Consider the following 25,174-nt stretch of genomic DNA (forward strand, 5'->3'; position numbering starts at 1 on the left):
CCCAAAGTAGTTACAATTGTCCTCAACTCATGCCTTGTCGAGTATTACATCGGTCTCAGGAACGGGTCTTCCGTACAAACCTCTATGCGCCTTATGCTCTATGAGTCCACTTTATTTCAATAGAGGTTGTAATCTCAAGATCTCCCCAGTACGATCGCCGACTCTGCCAGATCGAAAACACTACGTATGCCCTGATATATGGTATATAGGATACAGATACCACGCACTTTTGCTGGATACGTTTTGCCTTTTGCCTGTCTATTCCAATTCTCTCAGTACCTTTCACACCCTTCATGCTTCTACTTTATACTTCATTCACAAATGTTGCTCACCCGACGACGTATTTCTCTGGTCAGCGCGCGGGTCCATTCGTGGCAAATGAGTCGCTTTCTTTACTTTCCAACGGAACAGTGGAACAGAGCTATGTCACGGCTTAAGCTTCATTAGAAGCGAAGGCCACGGTTTACTTTACACCTTTCGGCCATGGGAAACTTCGTGTCACACACAGGTGAATAAACACAAAGGAAATAGAAGTTGAACTCGGCAAAGAAGGAGGCTTGTTCGCTGTTGTTGGGTAACTGCAGTGAGTCGACAGAATTGGAGATGAGCTGCTTCAACAAAGCGGCAAAGAAGCAGGAATTGTGAACCAAATATCCACAGAATTAGTGACGTCAAGACCGTTATAAAACCCTTCCATTCTGCCAGCCTGTTTAGTTCGTTGCGCGGCTGTCCTGCTGAACGGTGGCTGACTACAGATCGCTCTGAACAAGTCCGACAGTGAATGGCAGTGACATAACGGAGCAGAGCTGATCAAGTGGCGTATCTACAAGCATTGGCGACGTATGGAGTTGGCTCACACAGGGTGGACAGTCAGACGACAGGGATGCCTCTGTGGGAAGGTGTTCGTAAGCTCAAACCTCACATAAAGCCACGGGCGTGCTCGGCGGATGATCTGACTCTCGTCGAGTTGGAGTCGCAGCCGACTATTGCAGCCCTGGCAGCGTGGAGCGCGCCGAGTATCGGGGGAGACACACTGAAGTTGAGCGCCTTCTCGGTTCGTATATAAAATTATGCCATATCTGGGCCGTGATAACGTTCGATACAGGTGTTCCGGACCGGGTGATTTTTGAGTTATCACACGGGCTTCTACTTGTATTTGACGGAGAAAGGATAAATATAACGTGGCCAGTCTGTTTCTAAAGGTTCCGATAGTAAATCACGTTTAATCTAGAGCTCTTACAAGTGAGCATCCTAATCCTACAGGTAAAAAGGTAAAAAGGTAAAGGTCCGTTGTCGTTTTAAGGCCATAGGAGCAGTGGCTTGTAATCCACCATCCCTCTCCTTCCATCGACGTTTACCTCCCCAGCCGAAGTCAGGGCATTTTACACCTGGTAGAGTGAACAAAGTCGTGTAAGGTACATTTTCTTATTATATATGGCACACCGTTCAGCTATAAAATGACCGCTGTGTCGTGGGTGTGACAATTTTGATGCAGTTTAAGTTATACTATAGTACTTTTTATTCCTATCACTAGATTCCTATCTCTGCAGGCCAACATTTTCACCCCTTGGCAAAATGACAAAAAGGGTTGAAAATGTTCACCTTGCATTTGTAAGATGGGGGATTTAAGTTAAGATACTGCTGGGTCATACAACCAATTATATGAAACATCGGTACAGACTGCTTTCTTTTGCTTAGCACTTGTGAGAATAAGTTTGGGGGTTGAACACACTGTACTGTAGTGGTATATGTGGCTCAAGGGCTATAGAAACGATGACCGGTATCGCTCATATATACCAAAGGGTGTAGGAAGGGTTTTAACTTCAACTTTTGTCATTTTGTATAAATGCTGAATGACCACGCTCATCCCAGAGGTAAGAAAAAATTGATAATATACCTTTTCAATTCAATGAACGATGGGTATAGTCTGTTTAAGTCACGGTCGAAATCATCGCCTGCTGGATGTATGGACACTGTTTTTTTTCCATCAAAATCCAAGGACGAAAGCATAACATCTATTCAACGTACATGCGAAGCTGGCGTATTACATCAATGGGTGGTAATATCGGATAAATAATGCAGATAGCGATACAAAATATACGTTTCAAGTACATGAATATATAGTTTATAATGATATTGTGACATTTTTTTACATAACCTTGAAATACAAATGTAGCCTAAGAGGACATTCATGAATACCTGAATATTTCGGCGTTCGCTTTTCTTTTCATAATACACGTCATCTCTCTCTCTCTCTCTCTATCCAGTTTTATGTCTTTTGTTCCCCATCATCTGGGGGTTAGACGTGCTTACACATGGATGGGGGAGCCCCAGAACTCCTCATCAAGTGCAAGTCTTTTTTTGTAGCAAGTTTTTACGGCTGGATGCCCTTCCTAACGCCAACCCAAACCCTATTGCTGGGCTTAGGATATGGGAAAAACGTGTTAAGTGCCTTTCCCAAGGGCACAACGTCTGGGTGCATGTCCGGACATGTCTGGGTACTCCACTGGGGATTGAACCTGGGTCGTATTGGTTCATAGCCGGATGCTCTGCCACTGTGCTACACAGACGCCACATCACAGCAATGGATCATCACAATGCTTGATCCAATGGATCATGAACTTAACGTGTCTTCTGTATTCTATATGTTTCGTTGTCACCTTTGTGAAAAGGGAGTAATTGCTTTTGGTGTGTCTTTTTCTGTGCTTGTCTGTGTGCGGTTCCACACTTTTGTCCACATGATAGGCACGTCGGGGCCACTGACAAGGAGTTAGATTAGACTCAAAGGTCCCAGAAATGTCCAGAAGAGGTTATCAAATGTCATCTTATTTCTTGTCTTCAATTTTCTGCTATAGGGATACCATATGGTCAATGCCTGCTGCCTAAGGCCCCCATTCCACTAGAAGGCGCTCTAACTGCGACCTCGCTGCAACCTAAGCTGGATCTGTGTAACCTTTGACTTCATAATTGGAACATCATGCGAAATGAAATGACTGAAAACACAACAATACGCATTAAGTGTTACAGTAATAAAGATTCGTTCTTTATCTTTGAAATTCATTGAGCACTCTGTTAGATTTTAGGTCGCAGAGAGCGAAACGAGAGCGCCGTCCTAGTGCAATGGGGATATTACAGGAGCCAGTGGCAAAATGCATACAACACAGAATCAGCGAGAAATTCACAAAAACAAATATTTCTTTCTGAACTTGGACTTGAACGTAACAGATATATGTTCCCTTCCCAGGTCGCTGCCTCGGGACGACTGTCGGAGTTCCGTCAGCTGTGTCAGAATGACGTCACCCGGCTGCAGTCACGTGACCGGGCGGGCGCTACCCCGTTACATCATGCAGCCGGAAATGACAACCTGTCCATCATGGAGTATATCCTCAAGCTTAACAACGGTAGGAACCAAATTCGATATTACTAACAGTTGATAGCAAAAAAATCATACCCCTCATAATTCGTCTTGCATTCGGTATGTCGTGATTTCAATACCGCCCGAGTCATACCAAAAACTTTAAGAATGTTACATTCTTCTTTCTCTGCTCATCAGCCAGCATTTGACGGGAAAGAGTATGGTAGTTGAACACACATCACTACCAGTGGACTAGCCCCTGCTTAAGTGATTGTACAAATTAAGTTGTGTGGCCCAAGGGCTTTTGGAATGGAGATGGGCGCCGCCAGATGTACCATCCGGGAGCGGGAAGGACTCAACTCAAAACTTTCCATTGATTTTGTTATATGAAAAGTGGTTTTGTTCTTCTTTAAACTTTTGGTGCTGGTTAGAGACTTTCATAAACATGATAACACTACTAGCATTTGTGAAATTTTATGGTTCTGAGGTACTTAAGCAATTCACCTAATGATGTTACATGTAGATCAGGAGAAATACAAAAAGAACACACTGATGTGTAAACGTTGACCTTGCCTGCCATAGCAGTAATAGAAGTAGACTGGTTTATTAGACTGTCATCTTATTTTCTCCGTAGGTGGGTGGGGCGTGATCTGTAAACCTGGTGACAAGCAACCTACAGGTAAGAACAAAATGCCTTTACATCGTATTTTGTACTCAGATTAGGGCCCAGAACCCAGGGATGCTGGGTGCGAATCCCACCGATGCCACCGATGTTTTGCCCTTGAAAAATGCACTTTCCCCACGACTTGCCTTACTCCACCTAGGTGTAAAAATGGGTACCTGACTTTGGTTGGGGAGGTAAAAGGCGGTTGAAGGAGAGGGTTGGGCTCCACTTTCCAACACCGTGCCCTAGACACAGTGGATTACCAATTTTTAACCCATCGCCCGTACGGCCACAAGAATGCCATAGGACTGTCCGACAACCTTTAATCCCCCCCCCCTCACTCGATCCGCGGCACGCTGGCGGCGTCGCTGTCCCAGTAAACTGGATCTGTGTTACCCTTGACTTTATGATGGGAATATCATTCAAAACATACAAGTATGACCAAAAAGACAACGAAACACACAAAGCTTAAAAAGATGTGTTTTTTGGCTGTGAAATTCTTGGAGTGCTTTGTTAATTCGATCGGCCGCAGCAACGACGCCAGAGAGGGGCTTTACCTTTATTTTCCCCCTGAAGTGGTTGACGTGAACGCGCAGGACCACCACGGCAGGACTCTCCTCCACTGGGCGGTGCGGGAGGGCCATCCCCAGGCGGTGGAGCTCCTCCTACAGAAGGGCGCCGAAGACTTTGACTACCTTAACCTTCATCTTATGTCCCCTTGCAGTAGTTGACGTGAACGCGCAGGACCATCACGGCAGGACGCCCCTCCCCTGGCGCTGGGCGATGCGGGAGGGCCACCCCCAGGCCGTGGAGCTTCTCCTACAGAAGGGCGCTGAAGGCTATGACTACCTTAACCTCTACCTTTTTCCCCTGCAGTGGTTGACGTGAACGCGCAGGACCACCACGGCAGGACGCCCCTCCACTGGGCGGTGCGGGAGGACCACCCCCAGGCGGTGGAGTTCCTTCTACAGAAGGGCGCCGAAGACAATGACTACCTTAACCTTTATCTAATTTCCCCCTGCAGTAGTTGACGTGAACGCCCAGGATCACCACGGCAGGACTCCCCTCCACTGGGCGGTGCGGGAGGGCCATTGCCAGGCGGTAGAGCTCCTCCTACAGAAGAACTCCTTTATCTTTACCTTATTTTCCCTGCAGTGGTTGACGTGAATGCCTTTATATTTACTTTTTCTTAACCCACAGTGGTTGACGTGAACGCGCAGGACCACCACGGCAGGACGCCCCTCCACTGGGCGGTACGGGAGGGACATCCCCAGGCGGTGGAGCTCCTCCTACAGAAGGGCGCCGACGGCTATGACTACCTTAACCTCTATCTTTTCCCCCTGTAGTAGTTGACGTGAACGCCCAGGACCACCACGGCCGGACGCCCCTCCACTGGGCGGTGCGGGAGGGACATCCCCAGGCGGTGGAGCTCCTCCTACAGAAGGGCGCAGACGCTGAGATGAAGGACGAGGAGCAGGCCGCGCCCATCCACACCGCCGTGGAGACCGGGCAGGTCGACTGTCTGAAGGTAAGGACATTTTTTTCTTCTTCAGTGGTCACCAGTTTCAGAAAATCCGGAAGCCATTTCAAGGTTACGTGTTGCATTAATAGGATTGGGACAGCATGTTTTCGCCCCATGTCAGAAACGGGCTTCAATTGTACTGTAAATGCGTTTTATTTCACGCTAAGGTGAAAATGGAGTGTTCGCGGTGGTTTTAAGTTTGCGGCAGCGCTATAGTCACATACTGCTACAGTATTGGACAAAAATGTTCGCGGTGGTTTTAAGTTCGCGTTGAAATGTCGCCGCGAAAACCGCGAACAAAAAAACACCGCGAACATTTTTGCATTTACAGTATTGCTTCTGGAATTCCATTGAGGCATCAACTGATTCGAACGCGCTTCGCATGCACCGCTGTCGAAAATTTGAATACTGGATGCGGACGTTAGAATTGATGTTGTTGCAATTTGTTTGCAACTTGTGGCCAAGGAGACATTTTGCATTGAAATTGGTGGGTATGATATAAATGAAATACAACACGGTGTATTCCACATCACCCTTGGCCCCAGCCCTCCTGCGGGTCGGATCCTAGCCGCGGGAGGGATAGTACCTCAGATGATGCGGAATGCACCGTATTGTATTCTGTATTCATGTTACAGAGAACATGATTTCCGTTTTTCCCAGGCTCTGCTGCACCATCCCGACAGGGTGAACGTGAACCTACCCGGGCATGGCGGGGCGATACCACTTCACTACGCCGCCTGGGCTGACCGCAAACAGTGCATGAAGCTACTGGTGGGTATTTCTACTGTATGTCTCTTGAACTTGTATCTCCCTAGCCTGTTGGTTTGTATACTACATAAAGTCTTCAGCGGAGGGCGCAAAGCTCCGTCATATTCCTTTGGCATTTGCAAGATTTATTAATTACCTACGTGAACTGGAGTATAGTTTAGGGCGTGTGTGTGTGTGCGCGCGTGTGTGTGCGTGTGTGCGTGTGCGTGCGTGTGCGTGTTCGTGCGTGTGTGCGTGCGCGCGTGTGTTCACGCGTGTGTGTGAGCGCGCATGTGTGTGCGTATGAGTGTGCGTGTGATTGCGTGTGTGTGTGTTTGAGTGTGTTTGAGTGTGTTTCCACATCTGTACTTTCACCAGCACAACTCTAAGCTACTCCCGTTTACAGATAGAGAACGGCGCCCTCCCGTGTCTTCAGTGCAACGCTGGCTATACAGCCATTCACCAGGCTGCCCTGAAATCTAACTGTGGAACGCTGGAGTATCTCATCCAATTATGTAAGGGAAGGTGTGATGAAGGGGGAGTCGTTCTTTATCTGGAAACGAACAGCTGTTGACTGTAAACTGCACCTGTAGGAGCAAAAGTTACCAAATAAGTACTCTCAAAGTAGAGGTTGGTGGAGAAGATTGTGACCTTCTTATCGCATACCCCGTTTTCTTTTGGCTCCCTCAACAAACGGGGCATATGATTAGATGGTCACAATCTTTTCCATCAACCTTTGCTTGGAGAGTACCAAATAAGGCGGTTTGCAGATTTAACTGTGCATGTCCAGTGTGAAGGATTGTGGGTAATATATCAAACATAAACAAAACATGTCCGGACATCAAGCAGGGTCCAGAGAGGTTTGGGGATTCACCTTTGACATATTACCCACAATGCTCATCGCTGCGCATGCGCTGTTTAGTCTGTGAACCATCTTATTGAATGTCCTACACCGCCCTCAACAAATAACACAAATATTACAACAATGATCATTCTCCATTACCCCTTTCAAGAGCTTTGAAATGGAGCTCCTAGCCTACTGGTGCAGTTTATTGTTACATGTTTGTTTCTCCGTTTACAGATAGAAAACGGCGCCCTTCCGTGTTTGCGGTGTGATAGAGGAAGCACATCAATCCACATGGCTGCTATGAAAGCGTGCAGTGGAACGCTTGAGTATCTCATGGAATTGGGTAAGGGGGCGATCATAGGAACCGCGCCAAATATGATAGGGCAGATGTTACCGGAAAGTAGGCAAGAATATGTATAAATTGGATGTTATTTTGTTCGCTTATAAGTAAGTTGTGACTTAGGTCTTTAGTCTGATATCTTTAGTAGCTGTTGGCAATGCAAAGCAAGTCTACTAGAGTCTTTACCGATTGACAGACTTAAGTCAAAACTCATCTACGTATTTTCAGACATCTTATGAGACCTTTTATAAGCCATCACTCTTGTGACACGTAAGAAAAAGGTGATTGCCGTCAATAATGTAGCCTGAGTGTCATCCTGTTTAGTTACAGGCTCTGCCTGTTCTGTGAAGGCAGAGCCTTTAACTACACAGGATGACACTCAGGCCAGCAATTATGTACCATCAGTAAGACTGTATTTGTTCTCCCAGCGGAGGAGAAGGGGTACAAGCGAGAGATGCTACTGTCCTTCAAAAACAAGCAGGACCAGATGCCTCTCCACGCCGCCGTCAACGGCGGGAACAAGGAGGCAGTCGTCAGACTCATTCGGATAGGCGCCAGGATTGACGCGAAACAGGTACTTCTTACCCACTGCTGCTGACGCGTAACTCACTCACTCACCCACTCTCTTCCATAGCTTAGTCAGCCGTAGGGGCAGCATAGCGTTCAGTAAAGGTTTTCTTCTGCTGGAGATCTTCTGCCAGTCTGGCCATCTGGTTACACGTAACGTTACGTGTAAACCAAAATTAGATAAAGTTGCGTATAAAAGACAAAATTAGAATATAGATTTATAGGATCTTACTTACTAGATTACAAGACAAAGTTCTGTACACACAACCAGTACATAATCACTTGTCGGTGATGACGTTTTGGTGACCGTCAGTCATCTTCCTCATGGGAATACTACTAGTACTTGGTTCTACTTCGAACTGCAGCTAGGTGTCACTGCTTCAGTGTGAAGAATGCGGTCTCAAGCGTGACTGGGCTATAAACCGTAGTGAGGGGGGATAACAACTCAATCACATTTGGGAACGTATTCTTCAAACTGCAGCAGCGACACCTAGCGTAACTGTGAAGTAGAACCAGTTAGTATTGCCATGAGGAAGGTGACAGATCGTCAACAGGTGATGTACTGTTTGTGTGTTTAAAAAGAACTTTGTTCCTCAGTGATTTGCTAACATGATCTATTTTTGTGTTACTCTTTGTCCAACCGCCATCCAGGATGACGAGTCTACCCCAATGCACCTGGCGTCTTCCCAAGGCGCACTGGACATCATCAAACTGATGATGGAGTCCGCAGATAAGAACAGAAAAACCATCCACCTCCGCGACGTCCAGCAGATGACTCCTCTGCACAAGTAAGGCTCTGTTCATACTCCAATTAAAGTTTCTGGAAAATTCGATTCAAATCCGTTTTGTCGTCAAGTCGTCTACGTTCAGACCTTATGTTGACGATCCGACTAGACGAAAGCGGTTGAAACGGTTCAAACTACCTCCCCGGGGTGGTTAATATCGAACCGGTTTTAATGTGACTTTGCCCGTTCAGACAGGGTCATATTTGAACCGATTAGGTCCTGAAACCGGTTTGCAAACGCCAGCGAACGAGCCCTGTGTCAAGCCAGATGTTTTGCCCCTATTAAGTATTTGCCCCGACACTTTGTGGGCTTTATAGGGGCACTTTATAGATACTTTATTGGGCTTAGACATCCTGACTTTAGGCCCAATTGACCCATTGAATCTCTTTTTGACCTCTCCGCAAATAGCATAAGAGGACAGCTACAATAGATTTGGATACCATGCAAGCTAGAGATCTATATCTTCATTGCTTCGTAATCATTTTACTTTTTTTTACCTTTATCAGGGCAGCCATGTTTGATCACACGGGCACAGTGGAGTATCTTTTGGAAGAGGTATGCTGCTAAATCGTATTTTGATCTGTAGCAAAACATTTAAATTGAACCATTGTAGACACCCAATACCACATCTTGGGTGATTAGATTTGGCATGATTGGCTTGTAGGACTGTGTTGCTCATGATCAGAGGTTCTTTGTTCCTAAGCAAACAGTAGGAACAGCCGACGTCTCGGTGATTGTTTCTTACCTTCTCAGGGTAATAACCATGGTTCTATATCGCACTTCAGCTAGGTGTCGCAGCTGTAGTGTGAAGAATGCGGTCCCAAACGTGACTAAGGAATAATTTTCCTGAGGAAGGTGACAGACACTCACCGAAACGTCGGCTGTTGGCACTCTTTGGTTGTGACTAAGGAACGTTGCTATTCAGTCATTTACCAATCTTACTATATTATTCATAGACTACTAAACAATTTTCATGTCTGGACATTTTTCCCGTCAGGGTGCGGACCTGAACTGCACGGATAGCGAGGAGCGGTCTCCCCTGCTGCTGGCGGCCTCGCGAGGCGCGTGGAAGACCGTGAAGGTCCTCCTGTCTCGCGGAGCCGACGCCAACCTGCGAGACCTGAACAGCCGGAACTTCCTGCATCTCGCCATCCTGGGGGGAGGCGGAGTCGCCACGTTTCACGGGGAACTTGGCACGGTAATTATCTAATCTACGAACTGGTCTTTTGTGGGAAAATGTGGTCTCTTGTTAGAGTTCTTCACCTCTAAAGGTTCGAATCCCCAGCAAGCCCCAAAGGCCATAGGGAAAGGCACTTGACATCTTTTTCCTCACATAAATAATTAGATTTTGGGCCCGCTGATGGTTTTCCTTCTGACTGTAGCAAAACGTCCTGTTTTTCTGTCTCATGTTCTGATCAAGCTAAAGCTACAGTTTGTAGGTGACAGATAGGCCTTGATTGAGTCAGCGGTTGCTAAATGGAGGGTGGTAGCTATGGAATGGCCAGGCTATATGAAAATGGGAAGTTCTGCAACAGTGCCCTAGAAAGTCGCCAGGAGTTCCACAATCAAAAATATCCTTTATTTTGCCAAAATTTACACACGTACCAAATATGTGCTAATGTTTCATTTGATTCGTAGTCTCATTATTTGTCCTGTATTCCAGGGAAGCCTGCGAGACCTGCTGGACGAGAAGGACGAGTTCGGCTGCACGCCGCTCCACTACGCCTCGGAGCAGGGTCACCTGAAGAGTATCGAGTTACTCCTCCAGCAGGGGGCGAGCGCAAAGGTCAAGAACAACGAGAAGCAGTCGGCACTGCACTTCGCCGCCAAGTACGTCATAAATTGCGCATGTTTGAAAATGAAGTTGATAAGGCTGCTTCTTTACAAAAAGAAGTATCTAAAAGCACATTGTAGATTCAGGAATGATTTTCAAGATCACCCCAAGATTTCCTGAGATCTCCACAAGCTAATAAACATGTGACATAATACATGGATCAGGAGAGTACTCAGGGGCTCATCAATAGTACAGTATCTTAAGATACAGAACACTTGTTTCTGCAGTTGAGTTCTCATCAAACATAATCAATGAAAGTCTACCTAAACCGCAGCCAGGGTGAGTTACAGAAGAGAAGTGAGTTGGTGTACTGAAGTAGAAATGTTAACTTTGTGTTCAAAAAAGATGACTAGACTGAAAAACAGAACGCAAAAAGAGTATGGTGCTTGAAAGCTAGCTCGCATAAAATGCCTACTTGATGAGATGGCCCTGCAAGCAAAAGTTGTTAAATGACGGACTTATACAATATATCCTTTGCATTCATCATTACACTATGTCCACAGATATGGGCGACTGAACACCGTTCGGAGTCTGCTGAACAGTCCGCAAGGCCCGAACATCATTAACGACCCGGACGGACTAGGCGACACCGCGCTGCACATGGCGTCCGCCAACGGTCACACCGCGGTGGTCAAGTTTCTACTGCAGAAGGGCGCCTTCATTCACAAGTATGGCGACAGAACGTTTTGAACTTGACGTGTCTCGATTCTAAAACTGGTTTTATCACAAGTTGTTTTGATTCCGCGCCTTTATTCGAGGAGTATGGCGATAGATCGTTTTGAACTGAAGTCTTTTGATTTCGATTTTGCAATGGATTTTATCACAACTATGATCTAATGTCAACACTCCAATGTGTATTCTATGCAAATATATTAAGTACGGCAAAGATACAGTATGATGTTAGATGTACAGTTAATTACAAAAGTTTTTCATACTCATAGTAAATGTGTTGTCAAGAACAATTGTGGTTTACTTATTCACATTATGTGAACTAAGACGAGAAAGGGTATAAATAACTCAGAACTGCCATCTTTTGTAAAAGACTGAATAAACAAGAAATTTCATAAATACAGCTGTATAAGCACATCTATCAATTGAACATTTATAACTTTTTCAGATAACAAAATCAATGAAAGGTCATGACAGGTATGCTTTCGCTGTCAACTGTTAAGTATGACATAGACTGAATGTGCAGTATGATCATGTTAGATGTATGTTCCATGCACTATCAGGTGTCAGGGTGGTCGAACGGCACTTCACCGCGCCGCAATAGGGGGACACACGCAGACCATGCGGGTCTTACTGAGCACGCATGCGCACTTGCTGAATCAGACGGATAAGGAAGGGGTGAGTTGATTTGTCATTTATACCAGTTTGACGTGAATAGTTTTAGGAAAAAGACCTTTGCACACAACCAAGGAGTTAATGCATATCTTACATTTCGGTGACCGTCTGTAATCTTCTTCATGGCAATACTACATGTAAATGACCTCAAGACAACACACACTCCGATATTTCCCTGTAATGTTTGATTGTTCTACAGGAAGCCAACGATAGAAAAAGAAAACAAGGAAAACCCTCAAGTTTCGATCGACATACCTGGAATGATCATCGAAACAACAATGTGTAAGATGGTGCATTGGGATAAAACCTTGTGTTGTTTTAACATCATGACGGGGTATAATACAATGCTAAACTTTCTTCCAACACTAAGGTATTCACGGATCGAATTTTCGACGACCACTGTCGCCTTCTTCAGGATCAATAATGACCAATCACTGCCGAACGTAAACTCGCGAGAGTTACGGACACGTGACTTTATTGACACGTGTCATTGCGGATACGTGACGTCAGCAATTGGTCAAACGTGCCACTGTTTATAACGCCCAGCGTCTCTGTTGAGTGATGGCTGGAGTGCCCTGATGTATATGGCCTCCTTAATGACGGGGTATGTTTGTACCAATAGAACACAGCGCTGCACCTAGCGGCCATGGAGTCAAAGCCAGCTACCGTGCTATTCCTCATGACAGAAGAGGCGGAGTTCAAGTTGAACAACAACAAGAAAACGTTCTTCGAGGAGGCCATCGAGCTGAAGAATAGGGACGTCGCCATGGCTATTGTAGGGCATGATAGGTGAGTAAAATACTGTACAACTACGTCATAAAAATAGCGGCAGTCGCGCCACAAGCGGTGGTTACGGCCATAGAACAGTTCTAACTCCATTGTCACTTTGCTCTCTGTACGTCCGGGTTAAGATGTGGGGTGGAATGCCGGGCCACTCCGCTTACCAAGACCTCTGCAGCTGGAAGGATTGTGACTTAGTGATTTGGTATGTTGGTGGGTCTTGGGAAGACGAAGGTCAGGGTCGATCAAGGGCCTCCTGGCGACTCTCCTTGGTACTGCAGCAGAACGTCCAGTTTTGATATCTCGTGCCTTCTGGTGAAAACAAAGGGACAGCAGTGCTGTTATCCCGTGTTTTTCACCATAGAGATTACTTCGATATACTTCTTTATGGTAAATGAATAAGATAACCCTCCAGGATACCACTATACCCATTATTTCGTTTATCTCGCTTTTTATTCTACAATGCTTTTCAGTGCTAAATGAATGGACTAGATAACCAGACCTCTCGTGTGTGTTTTACCTTGTCTCCTTGCAGGTGGGTCGAGGCGATGACTACGTTCAGCAGATGTGACGACTTCCCGCCCATCTACAAGCTCATAGACATTCTCCCAGATATCTGCATGGTAGGAAACACTTTCACATGTCATAGTTTACTCTTTTATGATAGTCTACCTATTCTAGTTTACATCAGGCCCAAAGGGGCACTCAAATCATATCCATATATTTGCAAGACTGGATTTTAAAAAATTCTTTTTAGGATTTTCTACCAGTTCAAGTCAAGTCAAACCAAGCAGGTACTTCCATATCATAGATTTGTACGGCTTGATCTAAAAAAAGCCTTCATACATTTAATAGTTAAGCTTTGTATAGTTTTACACACTGCATTTAAAAGCATTATGGCAAAAATGTTCACTTCTTTCTGTGTGTACTTCTTATTCTCTGTTTCAAATTCGTAGAATCTTCTCTCAGACTTCATATGTAGTAACGTTACGTGTCGTACCATCAAAGCTTTAATCATATATTTGTTTTGAAGTTTATGTTTACTGTCTTACAGTACGTGCTGGACAAGTGCCGTACAACTGCGTCTTGCGACGAGAAGAGCCAGGAATTCTGGGTAGGTGGTGAAAGTCCTCCAATATGTATCAATGTGTAATGTACCATCCTTATCTCCTTCCGTTACCATTTCCATAAGTCTTGGGTTGAATTAAAACCGTGTGGCTTGTCTCAGTTATATTTGTTGCTCTTGATATATAAGTTTTTCTTATTCAAATATAATTTAATATCTACAGCTGTACACGATTAAGAGATTACTTCCGGACTTTTCGAGTGACATCCATCACTCTTAATCTTCTTCAGCGTCGCTAGAATGAAATGGCAGAAGGAATCAATACGATAAAGTGCATCTAACCGGCCTTTCCAGTTAGATGTATATACAAGTATTGAGTTCGTTCTGCCAGCTCATTCGAGTGAGGCTATTTCGGCTAAAGAAGAGTAGTCAATGTCAGTCGAACGTCCGGAAGTACTTACGGTTAGTTATCTCGGCAACTTGACTAGTTGTAGAGACTGAATTGTATTTAGATATTGTTACGCTGGACGTCTATCTAATGATATTGTCACTAGTTGTTTTGTATCTATTTGATGATGCGATTCTATTCATCCACAGATCAAGTACGATTACGAGTTCCTACAGTGTCCCCTTGACTGGCGGTACAAGATGATAAAAGAAGGAATTGCGGAAGTTCCCCCTTTAGCCGTTCTAAACGTAAGTCCTCGTTTTTGTTTTATCTATTTCTTATCAATTTGTTTCCTTGAAAGTATGCCGTACTTGTTATTATCATAAGGTAGGCAAATTCAGTAAATCAAGTAAATACACAAATAAAAACAAAAACGATTGCAAGATTCATTTTCTTACTAAAGCCCCTGTCACACTTGTGCGTATAAGTCATTCCGCGTGAGTTCCGTGTTGAATTTTGACAACACGCAGTTGTACGCTCAAAATATCAATTTTTTTCCAGTTATGCGCGGCGCACATATAGCGTGTGAATAACGACTTCAACGCATCCAATGCGTTTGAGACACGTGTTATTTGCATATGAAGTGCGCAATACTCTTATCCTTACAGCGAATAGCTGCGCATCAGGTGCGTGTGCTGAGCGCATTCCGAATGCCCACAACGACTGCCGGTGTCACAGGGATCTCGCACCCCCCGTGAATTTGAACCCCCCGGTTCGAAATCACTAGTGAATTTGCACCCCCCGGTGCGAAATCTCTAGCGATTTCGCACCCCTCTAGTGATCTCGCACCCCCAGGGCGTAGTATGTGTTCTGTTACGGCATTCATAATTCCCAGTGGCTATCTTTTTAACAAATTAATTGGTAACTATAACTGACATTTCAAATGCTCTGTTGACTGAAGTGGTAACGAAGTGGGTTGTGCAATGACTATCTGGGAGTCATGGTTCTTGTGTTCAAATCCTGGTGGCGACATTTTTTTATCCCATAGTTTTTAACATTAAATAACTAATAATTCTTACTCAGAAATGTCATAAGATTTCGATTAAGGCTTCGATAAATTTTTTCTAACCCTATTTAATACCCGTCATCCATTCAATATGTGATATAATTTTGTGTGATAAAATGTTATTCAAGTCTCTAAAATAATTTAAAAAATCAATTATGAACATTGAAGTAAAACTATGAACTAATCGTACATTCCTCATGGCACAAAGGAAGAATATTACAACGAATCATCGTGCACAGAGAGTCACCATCATCGCGCTGTGCTGAAATGCTAGTAGCGTTACATTCGTCCAGGGCATGGGATTCCCGGAGTCTTAGATGTTTGTTCTGTCAGATACAGCAACTTGTAATACTCTCGATTACCGCGTTAAACTATGGCTTTATTATATCAAAATGCAGTTTCGAATATAATTGCTGCACAGACAGAGCACCTTTGGAAATATTTGGGGGGGGTCAAAATCCCTAGGGGGGTTCGAGGAGGGGGTGCGAGATCCCTAGCTGGGGGGTGCAAGATCGCTAGGGATTTCGCACCGGGGGGTGCGAGATCCCTAGTGATTTCGCACCGGGGGTTCAAAATCAGGGGGGTGCGAAATCCCTGTGACACCGGCCGCATGCCTGGCGCACTTCCGACGACTGCTAATCGAATTACGAGCGTACCCCAGGTATGAGATGTGTTGAAACGGCAGCTGCTGCCTGCTTTTCCATTTATTACAAGTTCAGACTCGACTACAAGAACAACATGGGGCGCCGGCTAGCCATGACCGTGGCCGTGGCTCGTCTAATTCTGGACCACCCGTTGAGGCGTCTAACACCCCTGATGCTGTAGGTGACCGTGATGGTTGTGTTGGCCATGGTACTGAAGACAGTCCCCCAACCCCATCAGGCGAAGCTGTCCAGTCTCACTCCCCTGGTCACGAACCTGCAAACGAGGGTGGTGAGAAGGAGCAGACCTCAGGGTCACCATCACCTCAGGCCTCGTCTGCTACCCCCCAAAAGCCACGAGCAAAGAAGACCAGCTACTCCCTAGATGCTGAGGTAGAAAAGGCTTTGGTGGAATGGATCAAGGAGAACGATATCCTCTGGAACAGTAAGCTGATCCGCTACAAACGTACAGATTTAAAAGAAGCTCTATGGAACGAAAAGGCGAAAGAGCTAGAGAAGACAGCCACCTACTTGAAAGGCTGGTGGAGGTCCATTAAGGACATATTCGCAAGGCTACACAAGAGGAAGAGCGGAGATGGGCCCAGGGACCTCACTGAGAGGGAAGAATGGATTTTTGCCACTTGTACTTTCTTGCGGCCACTAGTCCGGCACGTGTCACAACCAATGAGAAGTGTAAGTATGGAAGGCCCTTGTGTCTTCGTTTCGTAGCTCCACCATTAATTGGTGATAGATCCCAAACTGTTGTCTTCTCTCTATCCACGGCCGGACCCAGACGGTCCTTTGGCGTGCTCTTTTCCTTCTTCTCTTTCTTTGACGAAGGAGATGGAGTTGTAGGTTGACGATGTCATGCTGGTGTTGGATGACAGCAAGCATGGGGTGTCGCCGGTTATGGCCTGGATCTGCCATGTTCGGAAGGTCTATCCACCCTGGAGTCAGAGGTGCCCTCGTATTTATACCAAATCTGGAATATGCCCCGGATGTTCGTCGAGCACGCTATGTGAACGATTTCCGTTAGCTATCTGTGCGTTTGTCAGACGCTACTGGTACGTGCAATGCGCTGCCCGATTGCAGGACGAACGACACTAATTCGTGACGTATATTCTTATTCGCTATACGGTCGATCATCATGCGTTGTATCTGCGCTGCAAGTGCGCGATGTGGTCACTGCGCAGAGATCGTGTCACAAGAGAAGCGTATTACGGCGATTGGAACGCAAACACAAAGCGCGCTCGTACCTTACTCGACCGATGTCGGACGTGTGAACTGCGTTCTTATAACGTCTGAGCTGCGTCCCAGCGTTCGCACGAAAGTTTTCGGTAGTTTCAAAACTATCAGGCGTGCTGGGCCGTGCCTTGCGTGTGCCTGCGTGCCTAAAACTATCACAAAACGATTGAGAAACGCATTAGGTGCGTATTGGGCGCACGCCGGCGTATGACAAAAAATGTTAACACGCAACTCACACGCTCATGTTATACGCACAAGTGTGACAGGGCCTTAAAAGGTAGTATTCACGATGCGCATGCTTCAATAGAAATCTTATGCACTCGCGATACAACATGCATGTCGGTGTACAAGCCACTCCCTAGATTTCCATTTTGTATTTTCCCCGTTTCAGAAAATGGTTGATGCTAACCGGGTTGAACTGTTGTCACATCCGGTCTGCATCAACTTCCTGGACATGAAATGGTGAGTACGTCATTTCCGGTTTGTTGCAGAAATGTTTAATCCGTCTACATACTTGAACTAATTAAAAGCTAACGCCAATTGGCAACCCGAATCTGATGCGAATACATTGGTCTCATAAAACATGACGCTCAAAGTGTATAACGAAATAGATGACAAAATCATCAAGCTCCGAAACTGCCAAATGATTTATTGTTCTACTTTGAACAAGGAAAAAACACACTAAAGTCACCATCATCATCATCATCATCGTGGTTACCCCCCAGATAACCCCGCGATGGGCAAAGTAGGGGGGTCGGCAGTCTACAGGCTTGATGTCAATGGCATGTCCATTTTTCTATGCTTGTATTTCTTACTTTCATCTCTGAAAGGCGCTGAGCGCTAGAAGCTATTAGAAGAAAATACAAACTGATGTTCGCGATCTTTTCATTCACCGCATTTTGTTTCCCTTACGGCCGAGTCTTTTACATTAGTCGCCTGAACTTGTAAACCATCTTGATTTTAGAACCGCATGCAGAAACCAAATATCCTTATCCTGTACGCCTTTTTTTTTCAGGAACGCATACGGACGATTTGTGTACCTCAGTAACCTCTTCATCTACGCCATCTTCCTCATCTTCCTGACCATCTTCGTGGCGACTGCGGCGCACCCCACCAGTCACAACGACTTTGTGGCTGGGAGCAACACCAGCAGTGCGAACGAAACCAGCGTGAACGGCAGCAGTGTAAATGACAGTAGCGTGAACGGAAGCGGCATACATGCTCTGCACAACATGTGTCAATTCAAAGAGGTGGGTGAGACGATACCTTGACATTACTGTCATTAGTTATTACAGCATTCTTCCCGTACAGACTTTCAATCTACGTCGATGAAGGTTAGACATCCAGGTGATAAGATACGCAAGAAAAGAGTTGCTCATATATTAGACAAGTATTAAACTAGATAGATTTTTTAAACGATCAGACGTTCAGGTAGCATCCACTACATTTCTTCAGTGACTGTTTTCTTGAATGTACTGCCAATCTGAAGCATTGTTATCGACGGTAGCCACTCTTCCTTCGAGAGGTCTGAATCAAGTGCGATGGGAATTTGTAGGTGAACAGACAATCGTAAAAGGTTATAGCAGTCGACAAGTGATTTATAAATCGTTATACGAGTCTTCTATGGCTGAGATGTAGAGCAATTTTAGCTCAGTGTTTTTCACCACATCAAGGACTATTTCTAGTTGCATCTGCTAAGAAGAGGCAGCAATACCCTCGTTTAGAAATAAGATTTGCTCGATCAATACTTGAGGTCTTTATGATATGTTGGGTGTACTGAAGTATGATTCCTGCCTCCCAGTTACGCGGCTACCAATGGATGTCACACGAGAAGGTAACGCTAGCTGTGACGTGAACGTCGATGTTCATGCTTAGTGGTGCGGATCGGTCCGGCCGGACCGGTTCCGGACTTGTAAAACGTTTAGGTTCAAGTCCAAAAAAACCTAAACGTCTGGAAACAAGTCTGGACTTGAAAAAAAATTCTCCCACTCATACACTCCTTTTTGTTTTAAACCATCTTAAACCTTCCTTAAATCGTGAAATTTGCACTAGAAAAATATTAAAACATTGCTGTTTTTGTGTTTATAACTGAACTTTTGTGTTAATTACTGACTGTATATAATTCCGTATATATAGTTTTCAAATTACATGTAAAATATCTGCCAATATGCAATTTTACATTTAACACGAAAAAATATTCCAAAATTGTTGTTCAGGTCCGGACTTTCAAGTCCGGACCTGAACCTAAACCTCTGGACTCGAGTCCGAACCTAAACCTAAACTCGGGTTTAGATCCACACCACTATTCATGCTTGTACCGTGTTCATGTATCTACATTTCAAACTCACGAGGACGTGTGATTGTCATGTTTTTGACTCTGTGTACGGAGTCTCTGCTTTCATTGTGTTTTGTTTGTTTGTTTGTTTGTTTGTTTGTTTGTTTGTTTGTTTGTTATGAGTAGAATAGAGTAGAGTAAAGTAGAATAGATAGAGTAGAGCAGAGCAGGGTAGAATAGAGTAGAGTAGAGTAGAGCAGAGCAGAGCAGAGCAGAGCAGAGCAGAGCAGAGCAGAGTAGAGTAGAGTAGAGTAGAGTGTGTCCGTAGCTATTTGAATACACACGGTCCGTAGAATAGCAGGAAGTGAGTGGGAAGCTAGTGTCCCCGCAAGATTCAGACCTGCGAATATGAATGATGAATGTACCAAGACAATTAAAACACTTCTCGGAAAGTTTTTAAATTCAACATCCGACAAAAACGTGACTGTAAGGACAGACAGATAGTTCTTTTTGTGATGTTGGACACTTTTGTTTATGCTTCGTTGCCTGAAATGATTTCATTATTTTACAGCGCCACTGGTTGGAGAACATATGTATCGTCATCTGCTTGGCCTTCGGTGCCTTCAATGTCCTGAAGGAGATAGCTCAGATGATGCACCAGGTAACTTCTTATCTTTCGTGACTTTATCTATTATGTATTTCTAACATATCCATGAGTTACTATTGTCTATTTTTCTATTTTTCATCTACTCTGTATACTTGATTTGTGCAAATGAATTCTATTTACTTTCTGTAGTATAATTCAAAGTTTAAATTTGATTTTGTTTACCTTTTATTGACTCCCTTGGAAATCAGCCCAATTTGGCTGAAGGGTTATGTATAATATATACGTTATGTTATATACATATGCGTATATTCAGTATGCAAATACATGCAATATACATATACAAGATTAATAAATAAATGAATAATAGTAATAAGATATCCTAGAAAATTTCAAAGTATGAACTAATCAGCATTTTGAAATATGAAAGCCAGCAATTATTTGACCTGTTAGCTACGAATAGTCTGATGACATTTTGTTACCTTCATATTCATTATTAATACAGAAGCAGAAGTACGTCATTATTTTCATGTTTTATAAATACAGAAGCAGAAGTACTTCCGTGACGTGACGAACCTGCTGGAGTGGTGTCTGTACGTGGCCACCCTGGTGTTCATCATCCCGTTCCTGACGGACGCGTGCGAGAGGGAGGACATCGTGCGGCTACAGTGGCAGATGGGCGCAGTAGCCGTGTTCCTGGCGTGGTTCAACCTTATGCTCTACCTGCAGAGGTAAAGTCTTGTGAAACTTGTAAAGACGTAGCATGTCAGTGACTATGTCTAGCTATGGGATAGCCAAGTTAAGTTAAAGAGGGGAGGGAGGACATCGTGCGGCTACAGTGGCAGATGGGAGCAGTGGCGGTGTTCCTGACGTGGTTCAACCTTATGCTCTACCTGCAGAGGTAAAGTCTTGTGAAACTTGTAAAGACGTAGCATGTCAGAGACTATGTCTAGCTATGGGATAGCCAAGTTAAGTTAAAGAGGGGAGGGAGGACATCGTGCGGCAACAGTGATAGATGGGAACAGTGGCCGTGTTTCTGGCGTGGTTCAACCTCATGCTGTACCTGCAGTGGTAAGGTCTTGTGAAACTTGTAAAGACGTAGAATATCAGAGACTGTCCAGTTGTGGTATGGGCAAGGGCCAGTCGTAGTATAGCCAAACAAGTGAATTTCTTGGGACACGCCTCGAGAGCAGTTCCTACCCAAGAAGTGATAAAACTGGTCACCACAGAACCAGACCAAACCTGGAAGCACCCTAGAGGATGTCCCAGAGGAAGTTGTGAGGGCAAATTCTTCAATCAGCACAATCAGATAACTAGGGGTCACAAGAGCTAACTAAAGCTCCTGTACTGAAAACAGAACATCTCTGACTGAGATATCTGTAGCAGTCAAGCATCAGCAGTTGATGCTTGATTGATTGTCCTTCTCCCTGCAGGTTTGATATCTTCGGGATCTTCATCGTCATGTACATCGAGATCCTGAAGACTCTGTTGCAGGTCCTCATGGTGTTCTCCTTCCTAGTCATCGCCTTCGGACTCGCCTTCTACATCCTGGGGCTGTCAGCGGTAAGTGTTTAATAAAAACACCCATTACTCAACTTTCATTCACCTTGTTGAATAATTACAGCCAGTAAGCACCAATCTGAGTAATGAGGCTGTTGCGACGTGCTTGAGGCACCTCCTCGAACACGGCACCCCCATTTTACGCTCTTCCGAAAGACGGTGCTACTCCAACACTACAAAAAAAGACATTCTTGTTTTTTCTTGTTTTTTCTTTGTTGAAGAAAAATGATCTTCCAGAAAGAAAATTATTCTGTGTGCAAGAATAAGAAAGAATAAGGAAATGTCAGTGAGGACGTAACAAATATAAACTTTTTCTTAGAATATTTTTCTCTGACCAAGTTGTTTTTTCTCACACATATCGACTAGAAACCTCGAAATAAATTTTCTTGTTATGATTCTTCTATGGCACAGAATTTTTATCTAAGATATAATAAATTCAGAGAAAAATATTCTAAGAAAAAGTTTATATTTGTTACGTCCTCACTGAAATTTTCTTATTTCTTCTGTTTCTCAAGAATAAATTTCTTACACTTAGAATGAGTTTCTTGCACTAAGAGTGAGGTTCTTGAAATAGGAATACCTTTCTGTCCTTAAGAATGAATTTCTTACATCTTGAATGAGTTTCTTCCACTCAGAGCGAGGTTCTTGAAATAGGAATACCTTTCTGACCTCAAGAATGAATTTCTTACACCTAGAATGAGTTTCTTGCACTAAGAGTGAGGTTCTTGAAATAGGAATACCTTTCTGTCCTCAAGAATGAATTTCTTACATCTAGAATGCGTTTCTTCCACTGAGAGCGAGGTTCTTGAAATAGGAATACCTTTCTGACCTCAAGAATGAATTTCTTACACCTAGAATGAGTTTCTTCCACTGAGAGTGAGGTTCTTGTAATAGGAATACTTTTCTGTCCTCAAGAATGAATTTCTTACACCTAGAATGAGTTTCTTGCACTAAGAGTGAGGTTCTTGTTGTAGCTATATAGGAATACCTTTCTGTCCTCAAGAATAAATTCCTTAAACCTAGAAACAGTTTCTTGAACTAAGATGGGGGTCTTGAATCAAGAATACCATTTAATAAATCAATGATAATATAATGTAAACATGTTCCAATCATATTTATCATTATTGATCTAATTGTTTAATACACAGTTTTGGATTTTTATTTCTAACGCCCATTCTTAACCAAGGATTGCAAAGATTAACCAGTTTGCAATACAATTGTTTCGATAAATGTTTCACATTTGATGCTGTGATAAAAGCACATTTTCTCTGTGCTCATACAAATAACTAATTTGTCCTTCTAAAATTGTCAGTTCTGCAGTGTTGTAGCTGTCCTTCTTATAATCAATGACTTGTAATTGTTGAAAGATTTTCCAAACTTGAGACGGGGGCATCTTCTTTGGTCCAACAGGTTTCCAAGTCTAGAAAAAAACACAAAAACAGATGACGATGACTGTCATTTTCCTACATCGCCCCCCTCCCCCTTATACAAAATGTACATGCATGGGGATGGGGGCTTGTGCATTTGCTTGAAAATGTTATACTTATACTTTTAGTACCTTGCAGGTATTACTGCACTTAACGTACATGTTCTGCAATTACTGGTTGGCAAGCAACCACAAACACAACAAAAGTTTCTAAGCCTAGAAAAACACACAAAGACTTATACCCCCATTCCACTTGGACGGCGCTCTCACCGCGCTCTCACGGCGACCTCATTTTGGCCAGATCGCCGTGAGAGCGCCGACAGCGCGGCGAGAGCGCCATTGAGAGCGCCGACAGCGCGGCGAGAGCGCCATGCGCGCCGTCACCTCGGCGATGGTTTTGAACATGCTCAAAACCTTCGCCGTGAGAGCGCCGAGGATGGTGATCAAAAAACGAGCGCCGAGAGAGCGCCGAGCGAGCGCGGTGAGCGCCGTGAGAGCGCGGTGAGCGCCGTGAGAGCGCCCAAGGTGGGATCAAAGGGCCGCAGCGAGCGCTCAAGGATCGCAGCAAGCGCTCTATCAGGATTGAATGGTCCTAACTGTAGTTTAAACAAATTTTATTCTTGAAGTGGTGTATCTTGAATTTCTGGGAATTTTGTGGTCAGATCATACTTTTGTTCCTGGGTAATACAATTTGACCAATACCTACAAGTACTTGCTTCCATTCAAATTAAATTCCCTCGAAGTTTTATTGTCAGTGGTTCAAAATGTGCTTCAAAATTCTGTGATTTACGTTTCTATTATAACGTACAATGATGAAATAAATTTATTACAAACAGTTTACATGACAGACAACACAAACAACACAGACAAAACAAGTTGAACATACATATATTACTTAGAACACACACTGAGCGACCGTGCAGCGACTAAAATTGAATCTGTTTTCCCCTTGATTCTATCATTCAAATATGATGCAAGAGGTAAAAATATGACTGAGAAGACAACAAAGTACACAAAATGTAACAAAAATTCGTTCTTTATCTCTGGAATTCGTTGAGTGATCTGTGAAATCTTTAAAAAGTTGCTGACATTTGACATTTTGGTCGCGCTGAGAGCGCGCAAGGGTCGCCGTACAGATTCCACTTGAGCACGTTTTCCAGGAGTTCGGCGCTCTCACGGCGCTCTGGACCATTTTAGGTCGCCGTGAGAGCGCGGTGAGAGCGCCGTCCAAGTGGAATGGGGGTATTAAGGATCCTTAAGACACACACTGAGCGACCGTGCAGCGACTAAAATTGAATCTGTTTTCCCCTTGATTTTATCATTCAAATAAGATGCAAGAGGTAAAGGTATGACTGAGAAGACAACAAAGCACACAAAACGTAACAAAAATTCGTTTTTTTATCTCTGGAATTCGTTGAGTGATCTGTGAAATCTTAAAAAAGTTGCTGACATTTGACATTTTGGTCGCACTGAGAGCGCGCAAGGGTCGCCGTAGAGATTCCACTTGAGCACGTTTTCCAGGAGTTCGGCGCTCTCACGGCGCTCTGGACCATTTTAGGTCGCCGTGAGAGCGCGGTGAGAGCGCCGTCCAAGTGGAATGGGGGTCTTAGTGACTGTCATTTCTTATATCGCCCCCCTCCCCCGTATACATGTAGGGGGAGGGGGGGCTTGTGCATTTGCTTGAAAATGATATACTTTAACTTTTTTAGTACCTTTTAGGTATAACTGCACTAAACATACATGTTCTGCAATTACTGGTTGGCTGCATCATGCAACCACAAACACAAAACTTAGAGTATCTACTTGGGAAATAAGTTATTTTCATGCAAGACAGGCTATAACATACCTGGAGCATATCTGTTGATGGCGTTGGCCTGAGGAAGCATTTTGGAACTTAAAACAAGTCATCTACGTTGTGTAGTGAGTCCCACATGATACCAAAAAGTGTCCTCACGAAACTAGCCGCATCTTTCCCTAGTATTGTAAGATCTAAAGCGCACATCAAGCAAATACAGCCGGAGCCCAAACTCAACGGTCCACATTCAAAATGTCCTTACAGCAAAGGATGATGGGAGTATTGAATTAGCATAATTTATTTTCTTATTACAAGAAAAACAA

The 25,174-nt window shown here is 44.2% G+C and overlaps 1 protein-coding gene across 6 annotated transcripts in view; it reads left to right on the forward strand.

Annotated features, from left to right (window-relative positions):
• Nucleotides 1-25,174, forward strand: part of LOC136428907 (transient receptor potential cation channel subfamily A member 1-like) — a 44,945-nt gene that overhangs the window by 13,944 nt on the left and 5,827 nt on the right. For 3 of the 6 annotated variants that reach the window (XM_066418735.1, XM_066418731.1, XM_066418734.1), the window contains 22 exons: nt 3,245-3,401; nt 3,990-4,034; nt 5,366-5,547; nt 6,202-6,312; nt 6,695-6,803; nt 7,904-8,049; nt 8,694-8,830; nt 9,334-9,382; nt 9,825-10,025; nt 10,491-10,657; nt 11,165-11,329; nt 11,894-12,008; nt 12,628-12,794; nt 13,321-13,408; nt 13,840-13,899; nt 14,449-14,547; nt 17,583-17,653; nt 18,207-18,441; nt 18,993-19,025; nt 20,038-20,127; nt 20,617-20,801; nt 21,504-21,633. In XM_066418735.1, coding sequence (XP_066274832.1) covers nt 3,245-3,401; nt 3,990-4,034; nt 5,366-5,547; nt 6,202-6,312; nt 6,695-6,803; nt 7,904-8,049; nt 8,694-8,830; nt 9,334-9,382; nt 9,825-10,025; nt 10,491-10,657; nt 11,165-11,329; nt 11,894-12,008; nt 12,628-12,794; nt 13,321-13,408; nt 13,840-13,899; nt 14,449-14,547; nt 17,583-17,653; nt 18,207-18,441; nt 18,993-19,025; nt 20,038-20,127; nt 20,617-20,801; nt 21,504-21,633 — 2,742 coding nt within the window. Of the gene's footprint in view, nt 1-685; nt 1,055-3,244; nt 3,402-3,989; nt 4,035-5,365; nt 5,548-6,201; nt 6,313-6,694; nt 6,804-7,369; nt 7,479-7,903; nt 8,050-8,693; nt 8,831-9,333; nt 9,383-9,824; nt 10,026-10,490; nt 10,658-11,164; nt 11,330-11,893; nt 12,009-12,627; nt 12,795-13,320; nt 13,409-13,839; nt 13,900-14,448; nt 14,548-17,582; nt 17,654-18,206; nt 18,442-18,992; nt 19,026-20,037; nt 20,128-20,616; nt 20,802-21,503; nt 21,634-25,174 lie in introns of those variants that run through there. The other 3 variants (XM_066418736.1, XM_066418732.1, XM_066418733.1) reach the window with 3 other exon arrangements.

This window comes from Branchiostoma lanceolatum, chromosome 2, assembly GCF_035083965.1.
Source record: "Branchiostoma lanceolatum isolate klBraLanc5 chromosome 2, klBraLanc5.hap2, whole genome shotgun sequence".
NCBI classification, from domain to species: Eukaryota; Metazoa; Chordata; class Leptocardii; order Amphioxiformes; family Branchiostomatidae; genus Branchiostoma; species Branchiostoma lanceolatum.